Here is a 27,352-nt window from a genome sequence, read left to right on the forward strand (position 1 = left end):
TAGAAAGGTTGAGAACCATGGACGAGGGTCTATAGGCAGGGGTCCTGGCCCCTTAGACACACTCTCATGGTTCACTGTCCCTCAGACCGTTGGAGGGCCGGACTATAGTTTAAAAAAAAACTATGAACAAATTCCTATGCACACTGCACATATCTTATTTTGAAGTAAAAAAACAAAACGGGAACAAATACAATATTTGTATTTGTATGTGGTCCGCGGGCCGTAGTTTGAGGACCCCTGGTCTAGGAGATCCGTCTGCCACCAGAACTGCGATTCCCAGCATTCCTGGTGCTCCCTGCACTCTGGGCTTCCACATCCGGTCTTGGGGCTGCCATCAGAAGTATGGTTCCCAGCATTCCTGGTGCTCCCCACACTCTGGGTTTTCCCCAACCGAGGGAACCACGTCCCCCCAAGGGAGTGACCGAGGAAGCGACCGATGGAGCCACGTCCCCCCAAGCTGCCAGCTCTCCCACTCTGCTCTGTGTATGCAAATTACCCGCCATCTTTGTTGGGTTAATTTGCATACTCACTCATTGGCTTGTGGGCGTGGCTTGTGGGAGTGGCTTGAGCATAGCGGAGGGACGGTTAATTTGCATGTCTTTTATTATATAGGATTTCTGTGGACCTAAATTTCTACATAGTAAAATGATGAAATTGGACTTAATGGGAATTAGATACCTAGTGTAAGACTCTGTGCTAGTTATAAGGAATATGTAGCTCTAATGTCACACCAGTGTATAGTATAGACTAGCAGAGAAGAAATATGTATGTGTGTGTGTGTATATATATGTGTGTATATATATATATATATATATATATATATATGGCCCAGTGCACGAAATTTGTGCATGGGGGGTCCCCTCAGCATAGCCTGCACCCTCTCCAATACGGGACCCTTGGGGGACATCCCTCTTACAGTCCTGGACTGCTGGTTTCTAATTGCTCACCTGCCTGCCTGCCTGGTCACCCCTAACTGCCCCCCACTGCTGGCCTGATCGCCCCTCACTGCCTCTGCATGCCAGACTGGTTGCTCCTAACTGCCCCCCCCCCCACTGGCCTGGTCTTCCCCAACTGCCCCCTTGCTGGCCTGGTCGCCCCTAATGGTTCTCCCTGCCGGCCTGGTCCCCCCTCATGGCCTCACCATAGGCCTGGTCACCCCAAGAAGCCTGCTGTTCAGTTGTTTGGTCGTCCCTCACTAACCCCCCTGCTGGGCTGGTCGTAGCCTATGCAGCCTGCTTGTTCAGTCGTTTGGACGTCCCTCACTAACCCCCCTGCCAGCCTGGTCGCCCCACACAGCCTGCTTGTTCAGTCGTTTGGTCGTCCCTCACTAACCCCCCTGCTGGCCTGGTCGTAGGCAGCCATCTTGTGAGGGTGTGAGGGTCAATTTGCATATCACCTCTTTATTATATAGGATATTCATACAACTATAAACCTTCTTTTGCCAACCCCTATATATATAGAGAGAGATGTATATATGATTTTATAGACGTGTATTTTATGTAGATAACAAATGTATCTTACATAAATAAATGCATTTTATAGAAGCATAAAAGATAGTATTCTAATATGTTGTCACATGGGAGATGGTCTGTCTATATAAAAGGCTAATATGCTAAGTGTCCTTCCCTCCATCTGGGTAATGACATCAAGTAGCAACACCCAACTTCCTCTCCCTAGCCTCCTTGCAGTTTCTTCAGCCCAGGAAGACTTTAGCCAGGTGGAAACACTTTACACTGTAACCAAATATCTGTGAAGCATTTTCCCGTGTCTCATCTCGTTTGATCCTCACAGAAGTCCTGGAGTAGATAGGAGACTCGGTGGAATCCTATTTTCTTTTCATTAGCCAGAAAACGGAGATTTAGAAAGCTTAGAACCTTGACCCGACTGAAAAGAAGAAATGGTGAATCTTGAAAATGACTTCAGGTTTTCTCACTGCGCAGAATATAGTCAAACACTACTGCAGTTAAATATTTTACCCTTTGTTCTCCTTTCGTGATCTATAATAATAATCTACTTCATGTTGATATTTACTAATGTGTTGCTGACAATTACCTGAAAGAGAAGTTGGGGTACTTCACTGGTCTGGAAAAAGTTTAGCTAAATCAGAAAGCAGGTCTAATTAAGCAAGTTTGTTCTATATCTATAAAAGGTTAAGTTGACTTGTGCATGTGCGATACATACTAGTAAAAAGCTCTCGCTGGCGCCAATTGCACGCATGTGTTTTGATCTGTCATTGTCAATTGTGAATTTGGTTGACATTTCTATTATAGAGAAAGGGTGAATAGCGACATCAATATATTTCTTCTAATTAATTTCCTTTCAATGTGCACAAATTCGTGCACTGAGCCACTAGTAGATGTATAAATAGGGAAACGGAGTTCTATAGATTACTGAAGAGGCCATTTAGCCCAGCTTGTGGATTCAAGGAGAGGCTGTGAGTATATTAGTTCAATTCAAGGCCTTTGAAATGGGACTGCCTAGATTCAAATGCTGGCTCTTTTGTGCCTCAGTTTCCTTGTCTGTAATAATATTAGTACCTATTTCTTAGTGTTGTGAAAATTAAAATTGGTACTTTATGTATAAAGTTCTTAAAGCAGTGCTGGGCCCATAGAAAGCCCTGTATATTAGAGATGATATCTTAGCTGAATTAGCCAAATAAGAACATTCAAGGCAGGTGGGAGAGCAAGAACAAATCAAAGAACTTTGACATATGCAGGGAACTGTGGGTAATCCAGTATCTATAGAATACAGATTGAGGAAAAAGGCAGAGATGAGTCTGAGAGGCAAGCAGGTCATGAAGGCCTTAAATGCCTGTTTGTCTTCCTTACCACTTTTTATCCAGCAGCCAACACAATGCCTGTCATTAAATAAGTGTTAAATGAAAAACTTTTGAATGAAAAGAATCAATTAAGATGCTATATACTATATCCTCTCTACAATGCAGAGCCTTTGAAAAATCTTTAAGAGCAGTGTGACATCAGATTTGCTCTGCTGTCAGTGTGTAGAATAAATTAGAGGGGCCAAGACTGGTTAGTAAAATCAGCTACGAGGCTATTGAGGAAGACGACTAGAACAATAATAGTAGTTGTGAGAAGACGGGCCATTTATAAACGATCAGATACAGGAAACAGAAAAGAAGAAGAGATAAAATCACACTAATATACCTTCTTCTTTCTCTTTTCTCACTAATAGCTCCCATTTTGCCTTTCTCTTGTAAATAAATATACCCTGTGCTCTTTTTCTAGATCAGTTTTTGATTCTGTTGGGTGTTTTCCATGCTCCATCATGTTGAGAGCTAAGAATCGGCTTGTTTTGCTTTCACCTCATCATCTGAAGCAACTAAAAGAGTCGTCAGGCTCCAGACTTATATGGCAGCGACTTCTACATCAAAAACAACCCCTTCACCCAGAATGGGCTGCCCTGGCTAAAAAGCAGCTGAAAGGCAAAAATCCAGAGGACCTAATATGGCGCACCCCAGAAGGGATCTCCATAAAGCCCTTATATTCCAGCAGGGATACCAAGGACTCACCTGAAGAACTTCCAGGAGTGAAGCCATTCACACGTGGACCATATCCCACCATGTACACCTTTAGGCCCTGGACCATCCGCCAGTATGCTGGCTTTAGCACTGTGGAAGAGAGCAATAAGTTCTATAAGGACAATATTAAGGGTGAGATTTTAATGAGATATAATATTTATGATCAAACATACACTTTCTCATCTTGGTTTCTTTTTGAGGGGAGGTTGGTTAATTTCTGTAAAGATAATAGTTATTTTATAATTTTGTAGTTTAGATTGTATTCTGAAAACAATGAATGTTTTTCAACTTCCATGGTCAAAGGATAGTGAGCCAGAATAAAATACTCAGTTCTTTTTTTTTTTAAAATCTATTTTATTGATTTTTTACAGAGAGGAAGGGAGAGGGCTAGAGAGTCAGAAACATCGATCAGCTGCCTCCTGCACACCCACTACTGGGGATGTGCCTGCAACCAAGGTACATGCCCTTGACTGGAATCGAACCTGGGACCTTTGAGTCCGCAGGCCGATGCTCTATCCACTGAGCCAAACCGGTCAGGGCAAAATACTCAGTTCTTGAAAGCAAAAAACACTTCCATGCACACTGTGTAAAAGAAATTAGGTGAAGTGAAATTGTAAGAAGAAAAGAGACATTGGCTTTGTCTTTGAAAAGTTTTAATAAACATTATTTTAGGGTAGGAATTGGAGGCTAAAAGGGATTAAGTGATGTCCAAAGAAAGTAATAAATAATAATGTGGTATAAATATATTCAGTGCAATCTGGCATTCATTCTCTGAAAATCATATTTACTATTTCTTCTTTCTGATCTATTATAAAGTCATATTGTTTGAATGCTGGACTATAAGTTTGTATTGGCCATAGACGACTGAACTTATATTTAGTGTAGAATATTTCAGCTTTTCGCATGATTTTCATAGTTTCCCAGAATATTTGAATAGCCAAGACATCCTGTAATGACCATATCACATGAAAAAAAATGTGAGCATAGAAATACTCAATACTGTTAACTATGTATAAACTGCCAAATCTTGACATGAATCATCAACATATTTCTATCAAAAATGGTTAAGATACAAAAAATCCACAAATGGACGTAACATAAATGAGGTGTTTTGTTTTGTTTCTTTCATTCTGATAGTGAGGTCTGGAACTCAATTTGTGCATTTTAGCACATGGGAAACAACCGACTGTCTTAGGAAATAAAGTATCTATTTAAATTTGTTTTGACATTTACAAACATAAAAATGTTTGTTATAAAAGTGTACTATGATGAGATGAATCAACACTTACTAGTGATAGGCAAATCAGTTAACTTATATGCCACACTCTTTAAGCTGACATTATCTTTTCTTTATATCTTTAGCTGGCCAACAGGGATTATCAGTTGCCTTTGATCTGGCAACACATCGTGGCTATGATTCAGACAACCCTCGAGTCCGTGGTGATGTTGGAATGGCTGGAGTTGCAATTGACAGTGTGGAAGATACCAAAATTCTTTTTGACGGAATTCCTTTAGAAAAAATGTCAGTTTCCATGACCATGAATGGAGCAGTTATTCCAGTTCTTGCAAATTTTATAGTAACTGGAGAAGAGCAAGGTGTACCTAAAGAGAAACTTACTGGTACGATCCAAAATGATATACTAAAGGAGTTTATGGTCAGAAATACTTATATTTTTCCTCCAGAACCATCCATGAAAATTATTGCTGACATCTTCGAATATACAGCACAGGTATCCTTTGTGTTTATTATAGGTTTTTCTGTAGTTCTGTGAATGTAGGAATTTTTATAAAATACCATAACCTAATTTGAATTCAGTAACTGACTGAGTAATACTTATTGTAGTATAAAGTCAGATGTGGGGTTTTTTGTCTTGTTTAGTTTTTGTGTATGTGTGTTAGTTTTTTTTTTTTTTTGTCTTTCATGTACTAATGTTATGAGTCATGTACTAATGTTATGAGTCAGTTGTAGAAATCTGGACACTAGACATTTACTGTATTTTCTTTATTATTGAAATTTTTATAATCAGAGAGGGCCCATAATTAATACTTCTTCATTTCTTCAGTTGTGAATAGACACTGGTGTCAGACAGATGGGAATCAAAGTATCAGCTTTATTTCTGCTAAAAATTGTATTAGAACAGCAATTTTCAACCACTGTGTCCATGATACACTGGTGTGCTGCAAGAATTTTTAAAACATGCAATACCTGACTATTTAGTTACAGGCATTGATCTCTTTTACCTTAGATTGTCAAATAAAAAAATGACAACAGCCAATACAACAATGGCCATCTGCTGTGAATGAATAAAAAATGTAGCTATTTTTTTTGTTGTTAGATCAGCAAAATATATATTTTTTGGTGTGCTGCAGTATTTTAGTAGTTCATGTGTGCCATGAGATGAAAAAGATTGGAAATTGCTGGATTAAAAAGTACAATGAGTCTCCTAATATTTCACCCCTGAATTAGGTTCATCTTTCTCAATCAGAGTGGTGGGAAAATAAGACCTTATAATGTTCTTATATTAACAGCAGTCCCTCCACAGGAAACCTGGTTTCTTAATTTCCCTTTGGATAACTCATATATTTATTTCCCTCCATCATTCTCACTTTGCTTCTTTTTAAAAAATATATAATTTAAGCATTTAAAAAAATGTTTTTATTGATTTTTAGAGAGAGAGGAAGGGAAAGGGATAGAGAGATAGAAACATCGATGAGAGAAACATCATTGATCAACTGCCTCCTGCACACCTTGTACTGGGGATTGAGCCCAAAACCTGGGCATGTGCCCTGACCAGGAATTGAACTGTGACCTTTTGGTTCCTGGGTCGATGAGCAACAACTCACTTTGTTTCTTGATAGTAATCCTCTCCTTTTCTTCACTAAACTTAAAGTTAAACCACTATTTCATAGTAAAGGACAAATCTCACTTCCACCATCAAATCTATATCTTTTTCACTTCTTACAATTGCTATTATCTCAGAACTCTTACAAGTATTGCATATTCTCTTTTTTTAAAAAAATGTATTTTATTGATATTTTACAGAGAGGAAGGGAGAGGGAGAGGGATAGAAACTTAGAAACATCGATCAGCTGCCTCCTGCACACTCCCTACTGGGGATGTGCCCGCAACCAAGGTACATGCCCTTGACCGGAATCGAGCCTGGGACCCTTGAGCCCGCAGGCCAATGCTCTATCCACTGAGCCAAACTGGTTAGGGCATATTCTCCTCTATTGACATTTAGCCTTTACACTTTGCAATTGTATTTATTTTCTTAGATTTCATCTGTCCATGAAAATGATATTGTATAGAATTGTACATTTCTGTCACCCTTTTCAATGTCAAGAACACATGCCCAGGAGGATAGCATATGACAAACCCAGATATACAAAAAGTAGTGGCTTAAACTAAATAGGAGGCAGTTCTCTTTCATGTAGTAGTAAGGTGGGGCTGTCAGAAACCACCACAGTCACAGGGTTCCAGTTTCCTTTCATCTGGCTTCTCCTCTGTTGTTAGTGTGCCAGCTCATGGGCCAGGTGTGTTTGTATGAAGAGAGGGACCCGGCTTATCTGATAAAAGGTAAACTTCCAGAAGGAACAAACCAAATTTCTACTTGTATGCCTCAATGGACACACACCAGTAGTGAGGGAAGATTGGAAGTGCAGTTCTGGACATTGGCACTCTGAATTTATAGTTCAGGTATTATAGGAGAGTGGAGAATATAGCAGTGTGTGCTGCCACACTTGTACATTTCACCTTGTAAAATATCCTAATGTCCTCTACAAGCTCAAAATTGCTTTATATATAGTCCTTCTTAAAAATGATAAAAGTGCCAGTTTCAGATATTGATCAAATAATGTTGTATTAAAGTGCTTGTAAACTGTAAACTTTTGTATTATTCCTTAAAAAATTTCTAATCGTGGCAAAGTACACATACCATAAAATTTACCATCTTAATCATTTTTAAGTGTATAGTCAGTGCCATTAAGTACGTTCACATTGTTTTGCAGCCATCACCACCATTCATCTCCAGAACTCTTAATCTTGCAAAACTGAAACTCTGTATCTAAGTACTAACTTTCCATTATCCCCTCCTTCCTCACAACCACCATTCTACTTTTTAATCGTTATGAATTTGACTAAGCACCACATATAAAGGGAACCATATAGTATTTATCTTTGTACGACTGGCTCATTTCACTTAGCATAATGTCCTCATGGAGCATCCATGTTGTAGCATGTGTTAGACTATCCTCCCTTTTTAAGGCTGAATAATATTTTAATAGTCTGGTATTTTTATTATTATTAAAGAAATCCTGCTACTAAAAACTCCTCTTGGTAGAGAAGCACATGTTTGTTTCCTTGCTTATTTGTAAATTCCCAGTATACTCAAGTAGTATCTTCCATGGAATTGAAGTCCCTTATTGCTTTTGTGATGGAAAATTTTAAAGAGCTTTTAGTTAGTTATAAATAAAATATTTGCAAAGTAAAATACAGATAATCCACATGATATGCTAGAACAACTAATTTTTTGTTGTTGTTAATTCTCACCCGAGGGTATTTTTTCCATTGATTTTTAGAGAGAGTGGAAGGGAGGGGGAGAGACAGAGAGAGAGACACATCGATTGGTTGCCTATGGCACATGACCGAGACCCTTTAGTCCACAGGCTGACGTTCTAACCACTGAGCACCGGCTAGGCCAACTAATTTTTTGTGTGCTTACTGTGCACTGACATAATACTAAGTGGTTTAGATGAATCATTTCATTTAATCCTACAACAACTTCATGAGGAAGGTACAATCATTATCTGTAGTTTATACTTTATTTATTTATTTTAAAAATATATTTTATTGAATTTTTACAGAGAGGAAGGGAGAGAGATAGAGAGTCAGAAACATCGATGAGAGAGAAACATCGATCAGCTGCCTCCTGCACATCTCCCACTGGGGATGTGCCCGCAACCAAGGTACATGCCCTTGACCGTAATCGAACCTGGGACCTTTCAGTCCGCAGGCCGACGCTCTATCCACTGAGCCAAACCGGTTTCAGCTGTAGTTTATACTTTAGGAAATGCAGGAATAACAAGGTCGAGAAACTTGCCTGCAGTCAGTCTCATGGCTAGTTAAGTGACAGCTAGAATTTGAGCACTCTGATTCCAGAGCCCATGTTCTTAACCACTGTGACTTCCAGTTATCTTCCTGGTCACTTAGTTTTTATTATTTTATGTTTGGTTAATTTTGGGGAAGGATAATAATTTTTTGGCTCTTGAGAATATGTGTGATATGTATCCTATCTAACTTGAAATTTTAGGAGAATAGTGGAAATGCTGTTTTCTTAGTGATTATGGTAGAAAGAATCTGTCTGAGATATGCATAGCATTAAATATCTCAGTAAATTAAACTGAAATCTTTGATTTTTGCCATGATTTTATCCTGTTTTGTTTCAATATGTAGTACTTGGGATTGAATAATTTTCCTGTTTGTTTCTATATTGTGTACTTACTCATGTTCAATGACTTCATTCAAATAAGATAATTAGTAACAAGTAAATAACAATTAAATTTATATATCTTCAGCAGATTAGCCCAAAGTTATGAGGTCTTAGGACCTCTTATGAGGTTAAAGTCATTGGTTTTGAATTAAAGATGTCTTTATTCAGTTCTCAGGGCAAAAGTTACATTCCTGACCTCAGCCAGCTAATTTTGAAGTTTAAATTTTTGGTGTTAAAGGTGATGGTGTTGCCCTAGCCGGTTTGGCTCAGTGGATAGAGCGTCGGTCTGCGGACTCAAGGGTCCCAGGTTCGATTCCAGTCATGGGCATGTACCTTGGTTGCAGGCCCATCCCTAGTAGGAGTGTGCAGGAGGCAGATGATTGATGTTTCTCTCTCATCAGTGTTTCTAACTCTCTATCCCTCTCCCTTCCTCTCTGTAAAAAAATCAATAAAAATATATTTAAAAAAAATAAAGGTGATGGTGTTAAAGGTTCATTGGATCAGTCATTTAAATTGGCAAGTGAATTAAATGTAACAAAGTAAGCATTAAATACTTTCAGTTAATATTATAAGCTAAGTTACTTAGTATATCTGAGTTGAACATCATTTAAAAATAATATTGTCTTATAAAATAGATTTAATAGAACCTTTAATATTTTTATTCATTGTTGTGTTTTGATTTTATTTTATGTAGCACATGCCAAAATTTAATTCAATTTCAATCAGTGGATACCATATGCAGGAAGCAGGAGCGGATGCCATCTTGGAACTGGCCTATACTATAGCAGATGGGTTGGAGTACTGTAGAACTGGAATCCAAGCTGGCCTGACAATTGATGAATTTGCACCAAGGTGAGTAAAGTAAACTCGGATATTGCCTCAACGTTAAGAAAATGCATAGGACTATTTCATGAGTACACACAGCAAAATATATTGATAAAATGAATTTTTATATGTGTTATACTATATTCTATTGTTTTATCAGAGTAATAATGAGAGAATAAGTCAATACTGTTCATAATTAAAAATCAGAATAAAGTTTGACTATACTTCTTGGTAAATAAGAATCTTGTTTCCTGTGATATTCAGAGAATACAATTAAGTGGCACGTTTTGACAAATAATATTAAAATGTGAATATAATGCTTAAGATAGATTTGTTTTTATTTTTTCAATGAAAGTTTAAAATACAGAAGTCACCGATTACATTTTAGTTTTTCATCTGGTGCACTTATAAATTTGGTATGCCAGTGCTATTAAAAATTTTTTTTCAAACACCTTGTTAATAAAATTATATGACAACATGAACAGACGTAAAAGAAGTTTATGAAGCATTTAAATATGGAGATCAAAATCAGTCTGATGAGCAATAACATGCTAAGGTTTGCTCTGGGCCAAGCACTAGGAATGTAGCATGTGAAAAATATGGCTTCTGCCCTCAGAGTTTATAGACTAGTGAATGCTCATATGAGGGATTGTTGCATACTTATTATGACAGCAGTTCTCAAAGTGTGGTCCAAGGACTCCTGGGAGTCATTAAAACACTTTCCTGGGTTTTAGAGGTCAAAAGGGATTTCATGATTATATTAAGAATTTGATGTTTTCACTTTGATTCTCTCAAGAGTATGCGGTAGTTTTCAAAGACTACCTGATATGTGATGTAACAGGTTAAATGCAGAAGCAGATATGTGACTCCAGCTATTTTCCTGGAGCCACACATTAAAGAGATTTGCAAAAATGTAGATCAGTGACTCTTATAATTTTTTGTTTTAGAAAAGTATTATTTTTTAATAAAAATGTTGGGTGTTTCCTTCCCACGTCCCGCGTGGGTCAGGGTTCAGAAACTGGAAGCAGAGCCGCACACAAATGAATATGAAAAGACAAGAGATAATTTGGAATATTGGGGGACCAGGCGGGCAAGTCCAACTCAAGGGGAAGGACTTCCTCTGGTGCTCAGGCCTCACCAAGCTTTTATTGATCTGGGATGCACCCCTAGCATAGCCCTTAGGCAGGCAACCCCATTAACAGGCAGACTAGCCCATCAGCAAGGATTTACATAATAATAAATGGGAGAGTAGTTTCAGCTACCACTGTCTGGACAAACAGAGGTGGCGCCTAACTCCGACCTTTGCTAGGGCTTCAAAGGCACCCAGCCTGGGGGGGGGAGGGGGGTGTTTCTGTCTATGCTTATCAGATAGTGAAGGCAATAAACAGTTTCCCACATAAAAATGTTACTTATGTTAATATGTTGGGTTTGTTATTTCTAAATGAATTAATATGTAAAATATTGATAGATATTATCCAAATAAACAAATTTTCTTTAGTAATTTTTAAGAGTTAAAGGGAGCCTGAGACCAAATATTTGAGAACTGCTGTTAAGAACTTCCAGCTAGGTGAAATAAAAAACAAAAACAAACAAACAGACAACTCATAGACATAGACAACAGTATGGTGATTACCAGAAGAAAAGGGCAGTGGGGAGAGGTAGAAGAGGATATAGAAGGGATAAATGGTGATGGCAGTAGACTTGGCTTGGGGTGGTGAACACACAATATAATATATAGATGACGTGTTATAGAAATGTACACCTGAACCCCATATAATTTTATTAACCAGTGGCACCCCAATACAGTCAATAAAAATAAAACAAAAAATAAAAACTAAAACTTCCAAGTGTATATCAAGAATTTTTATTGTGTCTTAGTTTCTTCAGGTTCACCTTGTTTTATATAGGGGTTCACAACCTTTGTGCTTTTAGACTCAGGCAAATAACTTAAATGTGTACAGCTCACAATGTAAAAGGGAGGAGTAGGTTGGGAATAATTGGAAAAATATATGCCTAAACCAAGAATATGCCTAGATAGTCATTCTTTTAAAAAAACTTAAATTCCTATGCAAACAATCAAGCTTGTAGTTTTAGTCCCTTTGTAAGTGACCCCTGCCTTTGGATATTCTTAAAAAATATCTACGTGTGTGTGTGTGTGTGTGTGTGTGTGTGTGTGTGTGTAGTGAATAATTATTTAAGGACACAAGAGAACTTTTTTTTCCTAAAAAATCAACAACACAATTATAAAGTGAATTAATTCTTACCTGAAGCAAATAATCACAGCCATTTCTTCTGCATGCATAAAACTGTACTTTTATATGTTAGGTTTAAAGTTACTAAAGTACATATGCTTGATTTTAATATAAATTAAGTTGTGAAATTAAAATCTGACATTGTTTTTAGTGTGTGATACAACTCATTTTATTTTCCATTTTATATTGTTAACTATAATCAAATTCTGGACTTAACGTTACTATTTTAGGTTGTCTTTCTTCTGGGGAATTGGGATGAACTTCTACATGGAAATAGCAAAAATGAGAGCTGGGAGAAGACTCTGGGCTCACTTAATCGAGAAAATCTTTCAGCCTAAGAACTCTAAATCCCTTCTTCTAAGAGCACATTGTCAGACATCAGGATGGTCACTTACTGAGCAGGTATGCACATAATTTAAAGTGTAGAATTTTAACAAAGCCATATGTTTTCTTGTAAGAAACACGACACAATCAGGAAATAGATTTAAGAACGTATCTGCTAATATTTGAAAATAATTATTAATCTGAAGCATAATTCATACTTAACACATTCATACTTGTTTTTACACATATTAAAATAAATAAAATTGTCTCCCTCTAGTGGTTAACAATATAAAATTATTTAAATCAGCTTACATGTTATACTTTTATTTATTTATTTTTATTTTAAAAAATATTTTTATTGATTTCAGAGAGAAAGGGAGAGGGAGAGAGAGATAGAAACATCAATTATGAGAATCATTGATCGGTTGCCTCCTGCACACCCACTACTGGGGATCAAGCCTATAACCCGGGCATGTGCCCTTGACTGGAATCGAACCCAGGACCCTTCAGGCTGCAAGCTGACGCCCCATCCACTGAGCCAAACCAGCCAGGGCACATGTTTTACTTTTAAAAGGGAAAAAATGTGAGGAAGAAGTATAAATCATAATTTAATGCTATTGTCTTAAATAATTTTAAGGGTGAAAATTCATAACATAACACTGTCTAATTAAATTGATTATATATGTCCTAACCGGTTTGGCTCAGTGGATAGAGCATCGGCCTGCAGATTGAGGAGTCCCAGGTTTGATTCTGGTCAAGGGCATGTACCTTGGTTTCGGGCACATCCCCAGTAGGGAGTGTGCAGAAGGCAGCTGAATTGATGTTTCTCATCAATGTTTCTAACTCTCTATCCCTCTCCCTTCCTCTCTGTAAAAAATCAATAAAATATATTAAAAAAAAATTGATTATATATATTTATTTGTTATAGTTGTATGTTTAAGTAAGCATGCATGCAGATAGAGCATTTAAAAATTATCATCACTTGGGTAATTTAATTTCATTCTATTAAAATTTTTATGGTAGTCTTTTTTATATGCGTTTTTCTTTATAAAGTTTTTTTTGATAAATTTTAAAATAATTTATAGCTTTAGAGTTAGATTGTTTTTATATATTTAAAAGTGAATAAAATGAATATGCTCCATATTAAATATAACTTCATGTCATTATAAATGGAGAAATATAGACTTCAGGATTGGAAGGAACTTTAATAATTGTATTTGTCTTAAACTCCTCATTTTTACAGCTAAGGAAATTGAAGTCCAGAAAGGTTCAATGACTTGCCCAAATCACAACTAGGAGCACAATAACTCATTTATTGAGGGCCTGTTTTGGGTACATCTTGTGGCAGATACTCAAGGTATACAAAATAATTAGGAGATAGTGAATTATGAAATCAAGGATGTTATAATCTAAGTAGACAGATGTGCAGTTATGATACACTTACAGAAGAGTAAGGAATACAAAAGTAAAAACAACAAATATTTAATATTTCAGGGATTATAAGAGGTAATATTTTTAGTATTTACACACAGACTAGACACTTTGACTCTTAATTCTAAGTCTGGCTCATTTACTAATTTGTCTAAATTTATTTGATATTCTGAAGCCTAATGTATGTATGTATGTGTATGTGTATATATATATATATATATCAACTGTTGCCATTTTTTTTCTCATTAAATATTTTAGGATCCTTACAATAACATTATTCGTACCACAGTGGAAGCAATGGCAGCGGTCTTTGGAGGGACTCAATCTTTGCACACAAATTCTTTTGATGAAGCCTTGGGTTTGCCCACCGTAAAAAGTGCTCGAATTGCCAGGAACACACAAATCATCATTCAAGAAGAATCTGGGATTCCCAAAGTAGCTGATCCTTGGGGCGGTTCATATATGATGGAATCTCTCACAAATGATGTGTATGATGCTGCTTTGAAGGTCAGTTTAGTCTCTTTAAACTTTGTTTTCAAGATTTACAGGTTTATACAGATTTATAGATGTTTTGATTTATAAATCAAATCATTTATAGATATATCTGAAGATTAAAAATGTTTGATGGAAAAAAATTTTAGATTTGACTTTCTAGTATTCGAAACTGAAACGTAATTTAAAAAATACGTGTGTATTTGCCCTAGCCAGTTTGGCTCAGTGGATAGAGTGTCTGTCTGTGGACTGAAGGGTCCCAGGTTCAGTTCTGGTCAAGAGCACATGCCCAGGTTGCTGGCTTGATTCCCTGTAGGGGGCATGCAGGAGGCAGCCAATCAGTGATTCTCATCATTGATGTTCCTATCTCTCCTTCTCCCTTTCTCTATGAAATAAAAAAAATATATTAAAAAAAAAAGAAATGCATATTTGTAAAAAAAAAAAGAAAGTGCAATTGACCTTGTTCCTTTCTGCTGTCAGGTACTATTCCACCACCCCTTTACCACCATTTCATTTATATCTGAGGCTGTGATTGAAGGTTTATCAGGGGTCCTCAAACTTTTTAAATAGGGGGCCAGTTCACTGTCCCTCAGACCGTTGGAGGGCCGGACTATAGTTTAAAAAAAAACTATGAACAAATTCCTATGCATACTGCACATATCTTATTTTGAAGTAAAAAAACAAAACGGGAACAAATACAATATTTGTATTTGCATGTGGCCCGCGGGCCGTAGTTTGAGGACCCCTGGTTTACATGGTTCCTGGCAGTGTCAATAAAGATGGAGTTATACCATTACTCTGCTGCTCAAATAAAAAGTAGAATTGGCCCTGGCTGGTTTGGTTCTAATTAATGCCTATGATGTTAACTTAATTCTTATAAATCATTAAATTTACCACTGAAATAATTCAATATTAGTAATTATGTAACCTAAATCTGAATATTTTATGAAAATAGTTTTATATTCTCTTCTCATTTTATTAAACTATTTTTCTTAGCTCATTAATGAAATTGAAGAAATGGGTGGAATGGCCAAAGCCGTAGCAGAGGGAATACCAAAACTTCGAATTGAAGAATGTGCTGCCCGAAGACAAGCTAGAATTGATTCTGGTAAGATAAAGTAGAAGTGTTCATATATGAAATCCAGTATTTAACGTGAAATATTAATTTCTGTTTGAAGATAACATATGTAGTCAATAAAACAAAAGTAACAGAAAAATGGAAATGTGGATAAAATGTTTCTCATCTAAATCTATCCATCTGTCTGTCTTTCTCTGTTTGTATTTTAGTATGTATGGATGCACATGGACAAGCATATGTATAAAGTATGCAAGTATGAATGGAGGCATGCCCATTGTGTCCATGTACATGTGTGTGGGTGGGTATCTTCAGCATTTGAAAGGTGACATGATTATTGGTCATTGGGCTCTACATTGGAGTTCCATTTATTTATTCAATCAGTCAACACTTTTTTAGTCTTAAGTCTTTGAGACGCTGTGCTGTGTCTGAGCGTACAACTGTAAATAGGACAGACATAGTCTGTGTACCCACAGAGTTAACATTTTAGTAAGAGAGAGAAAATTAACAAGTAAACAAGTAAATAAAAAAAAGCAATTCTAGATTGTGGTAAATTCTATGAAGGAATTAAGAAGGGATATAACCTGGTGTTGGGTTAGCAGGTTGTCTTTTGCTAGACTAATAATCTGGTAGTTTGAGGCAAAATATATTCTTTATCATGTTAAGGAAGTATCTTTGTTATTCTAGTTTATCATTTATAGTTTTAAAAATATTTTTTGTTTTCATGCAATTGGCCATAAGAGAATTCAAGAAAACATTAGAAAACCTGTTGGGTGTTAATTCTCTACTTTATAAATCTTAGATGGTTGCTGCTATGACTGTTTTGATTTTGTAAAAGTGTTAGAAGATGGTTTGTCAGAAACTCTGGGAAAGCATATTATTTGGGAGAATAATAAAAAATGGTCCTTTACAGAGTTTCTGATACATACTTGTTTTTTCCCCTCCCACCTTCATCCCATATTGGGTTTTGCTGATTTATATTAAAGTTTTTCATTAAATGTTAAGAAGACTGCTTAATAATATTAAACTTACAAGAGATTTCATGATGATCAGACTATTATTATTAGGCATTTATTTGTGAGTAGAATCTACATATTATTTTCCTCTGGGAAATAACAGGTTCTGAAGTAATTGTTGGAGTAAATAAGTACCAGCTGGAGAAAGAAGAACCTGTGGATGTTATGGCGATTGATAATACTTCAGTGCGTAACAAGCAGATTGAAAAACTTAAGAAGGTAATAATAGCTATCATGTTTTGAGTGCTTTCTTTGTTCTGGGCACTGGCTAAGCCCTTACATTATCCTGCTAATTCCTTACAACAACCTCATGAGGTGAATATTATTTCCCAATATTTTAAAAATAAGGAAAACTAAAGATAAGGGAGATTGAGAAACTTGGATAAATAATTGAACAGCCAAGACTCAAATCTAAGTATGTTGACACCAAAAACTCAGTGCTTTAAATCATGATATCTGCCTCTGAGATATTAAAAACCACACCATAATAATATTTCCTATCACTTACAGATTAGAATAAGGCATAGGTGATTATGTAATTCACAATAAAGTTCAGAATCATATTGGAACCCAGGGCTTCTCACTGTAATTTATTTCTATTAGACCATGGTTCCTGATACTATTAAGAATCATTTACCTTCTGTTTTTGTATTTTTAAGTAAAATATATTTGGTAGTGCTTTAGTAAGCTGCACTTTATAACGAACTACATTTATTTTGATTGAAACGAAAGTACTGTCTTTTCTTCTTATTTCTTCTTTCTCACTGAGATATGATCTAAAGTATATGAAATACTAAACTAGATAAAACATATTAATTTTCACTGTTGTAACCTATATATTTCTATTGTGTGAAGCTAAGTTGGTCTCTTAATCTCTGACTGTTGTATTTATGTCGAAGGCAGGAAACTTGAAATTCCTTAATGGCTTTTCTCTGTTTACTTTCTCTGTGATTGTTTAAGACAAGAGTGGGGAATGACTGGCCCTCAGGCCATATAAGACCCCAGAAATCATTTGGTCTGGGCCTGCCAAGGCATTAGGGGTGAGTTAATTAAATGTTTGACCAAACATAGCAGACTAAATTTTAAGTTGATAATTTTGTATGGCCTGCGGATGATGTTATAAATATCCAAATGGTCCTTGGCAGAAAAAGGGTTCCCCAACCCTGGTTTAAGATATAACTCTTCCCTCCTCTCGGTTCAAATGATCTGTAACAATCTACTTTGTCCAGGTAGATTGACTGCATAATGATAGAGTTAATGATAGATGTTTAATGGTATTTCCTCCTATTTAATCAGGAGATAGTGACTCCTCTCTTACATTTTGTCATTTTAAAAGGCCCTTTTAGGGTGTAGCATTTTATTTCCAGTGGTCACAGAAGTCTCAATATATATTATATTTGGGAAACCTCTTTCTCTTCTATTATACTTTAGGCTTTTATTAATTCTATACCCTCAAGCTTGAAGGGTTCCATTTATAATAAATGATGATAGACCTTATTTCGGGCAAGAGAAAGAAATTTAATAATGGAGTTGGTTTTTTCCTTGCCCTTAATATATATTTTCTGGCCCACCTCTGCTTATGGATACCATAGAATTTTAGTGACATAGTGAGCAGTATAGTATTTTAGACTCGTATTTTACAAGTGATGAAAACCTGTAAAATATTGGATTTTAAGTAACTTCGTTTAGACAGGTTGTTGACAGAGCACAGTAGATCTAGGAATAGTTTTTGACCGTGCCTTTCATTGCCTTTGTTTATCTCAGTATTTCTCATGGTCTCTGTCTCCCTTTGTCTCCTTGGAATTTTTTAAAATATATTTTTTATTGTTGACATTATTGCAAATGTCCCCCATTTCCCCCTCTTTGCCTACCCTCCATCCAGAGCCCACACTCCCCTCCCTCTGGCCCTCACCACACTGCTATCTGTGCCCATGGGCTAATGGGCTATACAAATATGTTCTTTGGCTATACTCTTCACCTTTCATCCTGTCCACCCCACCCACCTCCCCTCTGACAGCTGTCAGTCTGTTCTATGTAATCAGTGTCTGTTTCTCTTTTTTGTCAGTTTATTTTGTTCATTAGATTCCACATATAAGTGAGATCATATGGTGTTTGTCTTTCTCTGACTGGCTTATTACTCTTAAATACAAAAGGAAAAACAATATACATACATATTGATATATTGTTAATTAGTTAAGGAAACAAAATGCAACTAAAATATTATCTAAGTTGTAATCTGTTCATTTTTTTCTTCCTTGTCACTATTCATCTTTAGTGCCTTTGAAATTCCTCATATAAAAGAGCCACTTGTTTTCAGTGTCTTATAGAGCTTATCATCCAGTCAGGGGATACAGACAAATACTAAGTAAAAAAAATACTAAGATAATCATGTGATAATACTACAAAGACACTAGAGTAGGCCAAATGCAATGGGATGGCTGGGAAAGCAGTTTTAAAGATATTGAAGATATGAAGACTTAGGAACTAGGACATAAATAATAAGAAATAGAAGATAAGGGGAAAAGCCTAGAAGCATGTACTACTTGGGATGGTCAGCACTGTTATTACTTCCCTGCTTGTTTCTAACTTATCAGGGTTATACAGAATTTAGCATTATTTAGGAGGTTCTTAAATGTTTATTGAATGAGTAAATGAATAAATTAAAGGAATATCAGACTTAGGATACATATTATTCTCTTTTTTTACCCCTTTTATTCTTGAGGTTAGGACTATGGAACAGTTTTCTGTGTGATGTATAACAGGGTCTAATCTCCCAATCTCTGCTTTATTCTCTATTCACTTAACTCCTCCCTTTCTTTGACCTTTCCCATAAGATCAAATCTAGCAGGGATCCTGCTTTGGCGGACCGGTGTCTTGATGCGCTGACTGCGTGTGCTGCCAGTGGAGATGGGAATATTCTGGCTCTTGCAGTCGATGCCGCTCGCGCAAGGTGAGGATATTACCTTTGGAGATTTCCAAACAGTAAAAATTGGCCAGTTAGCTTTTCAGAGTGTACTAAAATAAAAGGTTGATTCCATAAACCATGCGAGCCTAAAAGAAAATATTGGAGAACAAAATAAAGTTAATTCTTTTTTTTCTTAAACATCTGTGCATTTAAAACATTCATATATTTTGAATGTAGAATATTAATACTTGTGTATTTCCCTGGGACTCAGGACATTTGACATTGTAATGAATCCATTTGCAAGTTGAAGTTTGATGTACTTTCACATATAGGGAGACGAAAATACATTGGACAATAAGAAGACTTGCCCTCTGTCCAGAGGTAGACTATATGTCTGACTTCCAGGGCTATTCACTATGTAGATATCTTTGAAAAGATAGTCCAGAATAAGGGCAATCAGTGCCTTGCCTCCTAGGGCATGGAAAAAAGCGAGTGACTCAGAGACTTTTCTCCCAATGTGTGATAATGTCACTAAATAAATTATTTTTGCTTATATTATTTACTAGAGGCATGATGCATAAAATTCACGCAAGGGGCTCCGCCCTCACAGCTACCGCAGCTTGCCTTGGCCCTCGCAGCCCCAGCTTTGTCTGGAAGGACGTCCGGAAAGTCGTTTGGCTGTCCAGTCTAATTAGCATATTACGCTTTTATTATTATAGATTGCTGAAGATAACGAACTTTTAAAAAACATGTTGTCTTAAGTGCTTAAGGGGTAATAGTGTGTGGGTTGTTTTTTATTTTATTTATTTCAGTTTTAATTTCTTAAAATCCCTCCAATGAGCTTCTAGTACTTTTAAATTAAAACCTAATCTTACCAAGCCCTTTAAGGCCTCACTGAATATGACTCTTGCCTACCTCTCTGACTTTATCCTGCTTCCTTCACTACACTGTGTCCTCAATGTCCGCCTTTCTATTTTTAGAATACAAAAGTTTTTCTACTTCTCAGAGCCTTTGTATGTAGTGTTTTCTTTTTAAATACTCTTCCCCTTATCTTCTATTTCTTATTACTTATATCCTAGTTCAAAAGTCTTCATATCTTCAATATCTTTAAAATTGCTTTCGCGGCCACCCCATTCCATTTGGCCTACTTTAGTATCTTTGTAGTATTTATTACCACATTATTATCTTGGTATTGTTTACTGTGTATTGTCTGTATCCCCTGACTGGATGATAAGCTCTATAAGAACAGGTACGTGTTTTTTTGTTTTTTGTTTTTGTCTTACATATCAATGAATTTCTAGCACTTACCAGTGCTTGGCCCAAATTAGGTACTTAGTACATGTTGAATGAATTAATAAACAAATGGATGGGATAAGCTAAAAGATTGTCTTCTTGTGAAAATATATTGCTCTCTGCACATTTATGTTGTGGTGAATTATTCAGTAACCTTTAGAGGCTTATCTATATATAGTTTTTAGGTCAGTCATTTTTTTGGTTGAAAATGTTGAAAAGCGTTTACTTAGGCACATATCTTATTTTGAAGTAAAAAAACAAAACGGGAACAAATACAATATTTGTATTTGCATGTGGCCCGCAGGCCGTAGTTTGAGGACCCCTGGTAAAGTTTACTATATATAAAGGCATCTAAAATCACTTTTTCTATTCTTTTTTAAAATTTATCTTTATTGTTGAAAGTATTACAGATGTTCTCCCCTTTACAGGTATTTTCCTCATTGATCTCCTTCACCCAGCACCCGCCCCTCCCAGGCCTTCACCACACTATTGTCTGTGTCTATGGACCCAGGGGCTATGCATATCCTATATAATAAAAGGGTAATATGCAAATAGACTGAACAGCAGAACAGACAAACAACAAATCAAAGCGTAATATGCTAATGAAATACTAAGGCTGCTCAACCACTCGCTATAATGTGCACTGACTACCAGGGGGCAGACAGTCAACTGGTCGACCAGTTGCTATGACATGCACTGACCACCCGGGGATAGATGCTCCGACCGGTAGGTTAGCTTGCTGCTGGGGTCCAGCAAATCGGGGACTGAGCGCAATGGTCCGGACATGCCCAGGAGCCCTCCTGCTGTTTCTCCCTGGCCCGATCGTGCACTGGTGGGGTCCCTCAGCCTGGCCTGTGCCCTCTTGCAATCCGGGGCCCCTCGGGGGATGTCGGAGAGCCGGTTTCAGCCCGATTCCTCAGGCCACTCCCCTTGGGAGGGCGCCAGACACAGAGCTCATGGCTGGAGAGTGCTGCTGTGGCAGCGCGAGCCTCTCCCAATCTGGACTGATTGGGCGCAAGCCCGTGCAAGCACCGTGGGGCCAGGATGAGTGGGAGCAGCAGGTAGGAGCTGCAGGTGGCGTTGGACTGCGAGTTTCGGCATATCCCTGCAGGCCACCTAGAGGGACCCCACCCGTGCACGAATTGTGTATCGGGCCTCTTGTCCTATATAATAAAAGGGTAATATGCAAATTGACTGCACAGTGGAACTACTGGGAACTACTGGTCGCTATGATGCGCACTGACAACCAGGGGGCAGACGCTCAATGCAGAAGCTGCCCCCTGGTGGTCAGAGTGCTCCAACAGCGGGAGCGCCCCTCAGCCAGAAGCCCTGAGCCAGGCTCACGGCTGGCAAGTGCAGCAGTGGTGGCGGGAGCCTCTCCCACCTCTGCGGCAGCGCTAAGGATGTCTGACTGCCAGCTTAGGCCCAATCGCCATGGAGAGAGGCCTAAGCCATCAGTCAGCCATCGCCTAAGGCAGCGGTTCTCAACCTGTGGGTCGTGACCCCTTTGGTGGTCGAATGACCCTTTCACAGGGGTCGCCTAAGACCATCCTGCATATCAGATATTTACATTATGATTCATAACAGTAGCAACATTACAGTTATGAAGTAGCAACGAAAATAATTTTATGGTTGGGTCACAGCAGGAGGAACTGTATTTAAAGGGCCAGAAGGTTGAGAACCACTGCCCTAAGGGCTCCCTGCACTGCGAGAGGGGCAGGCCAGGCTGAGGGGGACCCCCCCCCCTTGAGTGCACGAATTTCGTGCACCAGGCCTCTAGTATGCATATAAATTCCCTGGTTAATCTCTCCCTATCCATCCCCCACCCCAGCCTTCCCTCTGAGATTCATCAGTCTATTACATGCTTCTATGTCTCTCAAATCACTTTTCATAAGTATTCTGAGGAAGATACTTTCATAATGCAATAAAAAATTCTTATTTACATTTTTGACAGCCTATTTTTTAATTAGGTAATAAAATATGTCTAATATTGATATTAAGATAACTAAATATTTTTAAAATATATGTTTTATTGATTTTTAGAGAGAGGAAGGGAAAGGGATAGAGAGATAGAAACATTGATGAAAGAGAAACATCAATCTGCTGCCTCCTGCAGGCCCTCCTAGTGGGGCACAAGCCTGCAACCTGGGCATGTGCCTTGACCTGACTGGGAATCGAACCATGACCTCCTGGTTCATGGGCCAATGCTCAACAACTGAACCACATTGGCCAATCAGTAACTAAATATTTTAATCTCAAAATATGATGTTAACAGAACTTCCCTGTAATATTTTAGATGTACAGTTGGAGAAATCACAGATGCCATGAAAAAGATATTTGGTGAACACAAAGCTAATGATCGGATGGTGAGTGGAGCCTATCGTCAAGAATTTGGAGAAAGTAAAGAGATAACATATGCTATCACGAGGTAATGTGTGAGATTTCTTATAGCAGCATATCATCTTTTCAGTTAACACAGTCCCCATGAATCTACTGCAGGCTTAATTTTTTCAAATACCCCTTGGAAAATATGTAAATTGGCTTTCCTGTTAGTCTGTAGTTTTACTAAAACAATATTCTGAACTTTCACCATAGTCCCCGTTAGTAGTTTCTCATTTTAAACAGATGTTTATTTAACTAATGTGATATTGCTTCATATCCTCCAGGTACTTCAATTTCATTCTCCTTACTAAAGTACTAAAATGCTTTCATATTTTCTCAAGTCTATTTACATTAATTGCTCAAAATAATTATAAAATCTTAATTTTCCTATTTGAAAGTACATATTTGGTTGCCATCTCTATGCATTAATTAAAATCAGTCTTCACTGAACTGACAGTAATAACTATCAAACATGATTTGGAAATATAAATTAATATAAAAGGATCATGCTTCTCAAGTATACAAAGTAGCTTCCTGGTGATTGGTTTTCTCAAACTTTGTAATAAAAGTTTCCACTAAAATTTTTATGTGACTACCTATATACGATATAAATACCAAAACAGCTAAGGTGAAAGTAATCAAAATGGAATCTTTTTTTCTTTTGTCAGAAATAAATGTAGTGCTTTTTGATATGGGATATACATTTATTGATTTAATTAAGCAAGTATTTTGATTACATGTCATTGTAAGATGCTGTAGTCAGCTTGGGGGAGCTCACACTTATGAAGGGAGGTATATGGATAGTTCACTACAGCCACTGAGTGGCATATGTATGTAAATAACTCTGAAAGGCACTTTTTAGTTTACATTTAAATATCTCTAACATTTAATATTCAATACTCTGGAGGTGCTTAACACTTGGATTGCGGGAAACGAGTTAAGTCGGCTCGCGTGAATTGCGCGTACTCCGCGGGAGCCGTCTTAACTCGGTTCATATAGATTTGCGGCGGTGGAGTGCGGGAAACGTGTAAACTCGGGCCGATTGTAACTGCGTATTACCAAATATTTGTTTGTTTGCCGTTCACAAAGATACCTACCTGTGTATGCGAACCGTTTCATACCCATTGAAATTTCATTTCAATCGAACCCATACTTCAAAAGATATAGGCATTTTAAACTAACTCTGATTTTGCGCGGGAAACCTAAATAATTGCCCGCGCCATCTTATATTTTGGCGGGAAATTCACCCGACACCGTAGTGTTATGAAGGTGAAAAGTAGCCATTTTCTCATCTTGGTTCATTGTGAAGCTCTCAGGGATAAGGGCTTACAGGCTGTTCCATCTTTCAAACTTTCCTCTAAGGGGGAGATGGTAAACATTCAGGCTTTAATGGAGTTCAGTGTAAAACAGAGATGTTAAAATATTTGAATAAATAGATTTTTAAATAAACTTGAAAGATATGCTGCAAAAAAATTGTAGGTTTTATATCCTACCTTTGGACAACTAATATATAATTATTGTATTTTGAAATGTTGCTTAGGGTTCAGAAATTCATGGAACGTGAAGGTCGCAGACCTCGTCTTCTTGTGGCAAAAATGGGACAAGATGGACATGACAGAGGAGCAAAAGTTATAGCAACAGGATTTGCTGATCTGGGTTTTGATGTGGACATTGGTCCTCTTTTTCAGGTACTGAAAATTGTTGGGGAGAATTTCAAAAAGTATATCATAAATCGCATGTAGAAAAAAGTCATAAAAACATAATAGACCATGATGATATTTTAAAGTTTTAAAAGAAGAACTTGAATTCAACAAATTTTCTAATTTATTTTTGAATGCATATAATCTAATTAGGACAGAAGTAGGAATGAAATATAACTCATGCTAATGTACTTGTTAATCAGACTTCGTAAAAATCATTGTCAGTTCTGAACTGTAACCTTTATTATGCTTCTGAAGCTGCGAAGATTACTTTCAAGTATCTTATTGTGCTACTTATTAAGATGTGACTAATATTTTGTGGGAAGGATAGCCCACATTGGATTGGTGGAAAGTGTTTTTAAAAGGAAATCAAGCATCAGAGTAAGCTCAATTTAAAATTAGATTTTCTCTTTTTTACTCTCCAGTAGTATTTTATTTGATCACAGAATATTAGAACTAGCAAAAAAATAATTTGTTGCAAGTAAATGAAGCTGAAATTTTCTATAGAATGATGAGTCATTAATCATTCACTCCCCCCCCCCCCCCAATCTTTGGTTGAGGAGTAAATTGTAATAATTTTTATATTAAAAGTTATTATCCATTACATATTTACTGATCATCTACCAGGTGTTAGCTTCTGAGTTCTGTAAGATACATTTTTTTTTTTGTCTTCAGAGATGTTACAAGCTTCTAACAGAGATTTACTTACTACCAATTACAGTATAGTAATATCCATGTAATAAACTAGGGATGAGGAACTTGTCAAAGAATCCTAGGAAGTTGCATTTGAGCTGTGCCTTTCAGAAGCCTGAGAACAAAGCAGGGAAGAGCATGCTAAGAAGAAGGGTTGGCTTGAGCAGAGGTGCAGAGCTACGGAGTGTGATGCCTCCAGGAGGTTGAGGAAAATTAGAATACAATGCTTGGGATGGTGTGCAGATTATGGTGAATGGCCTTGTATGCCATTCTAAGGAGTTTGAACTTTATCCCAAATGTGTTTGGGTAGAGTGACACAATCAAATTTATACTTTAGGAAGGTCACTTTGTACTAAAGTCCCTTACTGAAAGGGATTGAGAGGAGCTGTGACTAGATAGGTGCAAGGAGTCCAGCTAAAATGTTTGGTAATCTGAGTGAGAAACAACAAAGGCCTTAACCAAGACAGGATCAGGGTCTTTGCAGAAACAAAGAGTCAGCTAGGATTTTGAAGAAAATTTAATAAAGGGGCTATTTACAGATAGGTTGGCAGGCTTAAGAGGACCAGCTGTGGGATATTCAAATGAAGATGACCACATAAGTTGGATATACATGTCTGAAATATAGCAGAGAAGCCTCAATTATTGACAAGACTTTGTGACTCATCACTATATAAATATTACTTAAAACCATGACATGGATGTAATTTTCCATAAAGAGTTTATATAGCAAGACAAGAAAACTTGAACATTAAAAGGAAATAGAAGAGAAGGAAACAGCAAAGGAATGAAAGGAAATGGGATAAGTAGGGGGATAGAAACTAAGAGAAGAGTTTCAAGGAGAGGGAAGTACTGTTATTACAAATGCAGATACGTCAACTAAACTAAGATAGAGACTAAAAGGGTACTCATTGCATTTTTACCAGTGAAGAAGTAAACCTTCCTTTAGAGGTTTAGCCTTTGTAGAATCTCCCATAAGAGTTTTCCCTTTTTGAATTTTTGAATATTACTCAAGAGAGTGTAGGAAAAATTGTTATTGTAAAGAGCCCAAATTTCTGGAGATATGTCCTTGAACTGTGTTAGTAGGTGAATTTATAAATGTGTTTAGAGTCTTATGCATTTAAGGTAGGTTTTGTTAAGGATCTCAAATATATTTAATTTTATTATTATTTTTTGAGAATTTTTATAAGTGTTTATTTGAACCAAACTGATGACATATACTGGGAAGCAAGAGTTCAAATGCTCCTCAAATATATTTTATAAATAAATATATATATTTAGATTGTTTTCATTCTTTAAGTTGAATACTTTTCTATTTTTAAAATTATCTTCTACCATTTTACTTTAGTTTTTTGTTTGTTTTAAAGTGATCAAATGTAATGCATTTCTAATATTTAGTAATTAGCTTTTGGGAAATATTTCTTTCATAAAGTAAAAGTAATTAAAAAAATTCTCTTCAGCCTTTGGCATCTAAAAGAATTTTCTGAAGAACTGTAAGTTTATTCCCTCTTAAATACCATCTATAAAAATATAATTGGCCTTTTAGTACCATCAACTTTGTTAACAGAATACTATGTCATTTAAATAAAAACTTATCTGTGGCTGAAGGTACAACCCTGTAGTTCTTTGATGACTGATTTAATCAAAATTAGATGTGAGGTTTCAAAATTTTCAGGCTTTGATAATGCAAAATATAGTTTATATAAACATAAAGTATGGAACTGAACTGTTTAGATGGAATTTTATAATAAATTTTGGTAGCATGGATGACAAATCATGCTTAAATTAATTAAATTTCTCACCTTTAAGAAATCAATGGCAAAAATATGCATAATTTTTAAAGGTTTTAATTTTATGTGTTAATATATTTAATTTTATGTGTTAATATATTTCATATTTAAAATTTGATCTATATGCTGCATGACTTACCTAGAGATCTT

At 36.7% G+C, this 27,352-nt stretch overlaps 1 protein-coding gene across 2 annotated transcripts in view; it reads left to right on the forward strand.

Moving 5' to 3' along the window:
* MUT (methylmalonyl-CoA mutase) overlaps positions 1–27,352 on the forward strand; it is a 38,371-nt gene that overhangs the window by 4,797 nt on the left and 6,222 nt on the right. For both annotated transcript variants that reach the window (XM_006099715.3, XM_014465200.2), the window contains exons 2-11: positions 3,246–3,670; positions 4,901–5,268; positions 9,722–9,879; positions 12,335–12,506; positions 14,118–14,366; positions 15,348–15,459; positions 16,546–16,661; positions 19,277–19,392; positions 22,937–23,068; positions 24,563–24,710. In XM_006099715.3, coding sequence (XP_006099777.1) covers positions 3,286–3,670; positions 4,901–5,268; positions 9,722–9,879; positions 12,335–12,506; positions 14,118–14,366; positions 15,348–15,459; positions 16,546–16,661; positions 19,277–19,392; positions 22,937–23,068; positions 24,563–24,710 — 1,956 coding nt within the window. In that variant the 5' untranslated portion in view covers positions 3,246–3,285. The remainder of the gene's footprint in view (positions 1–3,245; positions 3,671–4,900; positions 5,269–9,721; positions 9,880–12,334; positions 12,507–14,117; positions 14,367–15,347; positions 15,460–16,545; positions 16,662–19,276; positions 19,393–22,936; positions 23,069–24,562; positions 24,711–27,352) is intronic.

Source organism: Myotis lucifugus, unplaced genomic scaffold, assembly GCF_000147115.1.
Source record: "Myotis lucifugus unplaced genomic scaffold, Myoluc2.0 scaffold_281, whole genome shotgun sequence".
Classification (NCBI taxonomy): Eukaryota; Metazoa; Chordata; class Mammalia; order Chiroptera; family Vespertilionidae; genus Myotis; species Myotis lucifugus.